At 38.9% G+C, this 3498-nt stretch overlaps 1 protein-coding gene across 1 annotated transcript; it reads right to left on the bottom strand.

The window, feature by feature from the left end:
- Positions 1-570: 570 nt before the first annotated feature.
- tcf21 (transcription factor 21) lies at positions 571-2435 on the bottom strand. The gene is made up of 2 exons (XM_079589212.1): positions 1775-2435; positions 571-1012 (listed from the first exon to the last, which is right to left on the bottom strand). The coding sequence occupies exons 1-2, from the start codon at positions 2213-2215 to the stop codon at positions 923-925; spliced, it is 531 nt and encodes a 176-aa protein (XP_079445338.1). The 5' UTR covers positions 2216-2435; the 3' UTR covers positions 571-922.
- Between the last annotated feature and the right edge of the window lie 1063 nt (positions 2436-3498).

Below are 3498 nucleotides of genomic sequence, written 5' to 3'. Positions count from 1 at the left end.
CATCAACGGTAACTCCGGGTAACTCGCGCTCTCGCGCCCCTCAGAGGAGTGACGCATAAATATCTGTCCGCGCGCTATAAACATAACGGTCACAACCCCGCGCGAAATTAAACAACGGCTGCACAGTGAGATTAAGAGCCGCGCGATTTACTGGTCTAAAAACAACTGACCTTAAACACGGACCACGTCAGCATACATTTTGTTAAGGCATGACTAGGCCTACTTAAAAAAAAAAAAAAAAGGAAATATTTTCCAGAGTCGGGGGAATTAGCCTATGTTTCTAGATCACTATGAGAAGCACTCTCTCTGATTTCCAAAACGGTTAAAGCTATGCTTATCTGATGACAGATATATCATGATAAAGAGAAGGTTTACGTTTCTTCCGATTAAGGGAATTAATCATGTTATCTCTAGCAGGCAGGGTGGCAGGGTGACATGTCCTCTCGCCAGAGATCTTGAGAGAAAAAGGTGGGGCGAAATGATAACAAGGTTCACACAGGTCAAAGCAAAGTGAATAAACATGAACTCTCTGTCCATGCTCGATCAAAGAGGTAACTTGCATCATTTGAAACTATAACATCAGTATTTTTATTTACAATTATGCATGTCTATGCATGTCACGCGCCATATTATCACCAAATCCCTATACGTGTAGTAATGATTTCTGGTGTTTTTTAATAAAAAAAAAGTGATGACAGAATATTTATAAAAACAGCGGAATAAAAAAATCACACATTGTTGCCTTGAACCAGCAAGGCCCAGTGTGAATATTTAAATAGATATCAATTTCTCTTTACAGGAATGCGAGTGAGGATGTTGTCCCCAGTTATTCCCACTCGTGTGTTTGGATAGGAGATGACATGTTATTCTTTTTTAACTAAAATATTTAAAACAGGTCCATGTTTTAAGTCCATCTGTTGTCTCAGGAAGCTGTAGTCCCACATAAACGTGTAGAATTCAGCATTTCTTTAAGTTCATTTTCAGGTTTCCCCGCCACCATAAACGGCCACGTCTGTGGAAAAAACATATGAATGAAATTAAAATTAAAATCAGTAAGCACGTCAAATAACTGAAAAAGGTAGGCCTATGCTTGCTTTTTAATTTTATATGGTAAACATTACCTCGACATTATACACAGATGATATTCCATGCTATTTTGTCAAAATACTGTTGGTTAACTGCCTATAAACTATAGGCCTATTCACTGTAAAAAGTGTTTAGGCTATTGTTATTAAATTGTAAATAGGCCTACTATTTAGTTTAGGCTATTGTTATACAACAAATGAGATAGAAACTCAAAACATTATGTTATCTGAACCACATTAATTATTTAAGTTGATTTGACAAAATATAAAAAGTTGCAATAAATCATGAAAATAAATGTTTACAGTGTTGAAATAAAAAGCAAGGTGATAGCCTATTCGGTCATGATAATAATCTTTCTGAAGGCAGGCTTAACACTTTTCAGAACATGCTATAATTTTAGGGCTGCTAATTTGCCTTCATTACACTATAAACAAATCAACATACTAAAATTGAAAACTTTTTTTTTTACTTTTCTGCATTCTTCAAGTAAAATCAAAGTAGCCTACCAAATTCAAGTTTTCAACCATTTGAAAATTTCTAAAAGCTCATAAAAACGGTGGCAGAAATTGTTGTTAAATGATTGGACACAAGTATGTTGTTAATTGTGTAAACATATAGGCTACTATAGAGTAGACCATAAAATCATCTTGCTAATTTTTTGTGGCAATTTTCAAAAAAAGTCTCTTACCAGGTTGACCGGATGTATGTAGCCATTCTCGTATTTGTCATTGGCGAGTATCTGTCGCAGGTGCGCGATGTAGCTGGAGGCCAGTCGCAGGGTGTCCAGCTTGGAGAGTTTGGTGTCCGGCGGAACCCACGGTAAAGTCGTCTTCAACCGGGAGAAGGCTTTGCTCAGCACGCGCATCCTCGCTCTCTCGCGCGCGTTCGCTGCGTTCCTCTGGACGTGCTTGCCCTCTTGGGCCACACCACTAGCCGCTGATTTGCGCATGGCGGCTGTTTTGCGCCTCTTCCCCGTACATTCTGTCACCGATGCCCCTTCGCAGTTGGAGCTGTCCTCCGTGCTCTCGTTTGATGTCCCCGGGTCTTTACCGGAACCGAATTTCAAAAGACCATCCAGCAGCTCGGACTCGTGAAATTCATCCACTTCGCTGATGGAGCCGGTGGACATGTTTAGCTGGAGACGAGGATGATGGAGAGAACTGATTTGATGTAGTGGTTCTCTGAATGGCCCTGGAGATAACGCAACTGCCTTCAGTTGAAACGTGTCATGCGCGAGCTTGAGGATGACCGTAACTTGTAACTCACGAGCTAAAGGATCTTACCATTTATCTCTCGTGCTCAGGGGCGTGCCCCCGCACGCGGCAAGATACTCCTAGTGGAAGCAAAGACTAAACCTGCACAGATAATATGCACTAGTTTTGCTGCGATATAGTGCATTATAGCCTATAGTTGTCATTTATCAGCAGAAACAGAAAATCTCAAATTGTGATTTTACTTCACTATGCAATAATCCAGATTATTCTGAATAATTTAAAATATTTGTTTCAGGAATATAATTGGTATTCAAGGACAATACAACCACATTAAGCAACCATTAATTTAACAGAATAAATACTTTGAAATAATGAAATAATAATTGTAAATGTTTCTAATAAAGATAAAAAAAACTCGAGCACAATTAAGCTTTTTTCTACCTTCGTATTTAATAATAATTGAAATTGAGACAACGGAAATGACAACGTTTTGAGAGAAAAAAAATGACAAGAAATGTAATTCTTAAATTCTTAATTTCAAAGAAATAGTGTAGAGAAAGCAGAGTAAATTTCATAATTTTTTCTGTATTTCCAATTTATCTTCATGCAATATGCCATTTTGACATTATTAATAGTAATGTATTATTATTGTTATACTAATAATAATTATTATTAAAACGTTACATTTAAAATATAATTCTACATTTTTAAAACCGAAGTCTTTTGTGTTCCTGCTGTCCTGATGTAGCTATTGTACAGTTTGGAAACTGCTGAAGGACAGCTAAATGTCTGTTTCACGTTATGCATCAGCCAGGAGCGCCGCACTTGCTCTCTGATTTTTTTTTTTTTTTTTTTTTTGCAGTTGTCAGGTGGCATTTGCCTGAGGATTTTAATAGTGGGTCTCCGACCGGAAATAACAATAGCGCGCACTGGAACAGTGGGATTCATAAAATGGTACAGTGACGACCGCACGCGTAATCGCGCATTGCTCATGGGAGAGTCCGTGCAGCTTTCAGCACCGATGCCCTCTAATAGGATCCCACGAGAAGCGTCTCAAATGGCCCACTGGCGCCTCCGGAGGGGCACGTGAAATGGATACTCCGCGTCCCCAAACCCCATGTTTTGCTTTTTTAATGGTACCCCACACCAGTCTCTAATACAACCTACTAATTCAAGCCTAAACATCCCGATCTGGGCG

This window comes from Phoxinus phoxinus, assembly GCF_949152265.1.
Source record: "Phoxinus phoxinus genome assembly, chromosome: 18".
Classification (NCBI taxonomy): Eukaryota; Metazoa; Chordata; class Actinopteri; order Cypriniformes; family Leuciscidae; genus Phoxinus; species Phoxinus phoxinus.
The sequence above is the reverse complement of the archived record's forward strand: the minus strand, read 5'-3'. Positions and strand labels throughout refer to the sequence as shown.

Coding starts and splice junctions, on each gene's coding strand:
- tcf21 (XM_079589212.1), bottom strand. CDS start 2,215: ATGTCCACCGGCTCCATCAGCGAAGTGGATGAATTTCACGAGTCCGAG. Junction 1,013..1,774: donor ACATACATCCGGTCAACCTG/GTAAGAGACTTT, acceptor TTTTTTCCACAG/ACGTGGCCGTTTATGGTGGC.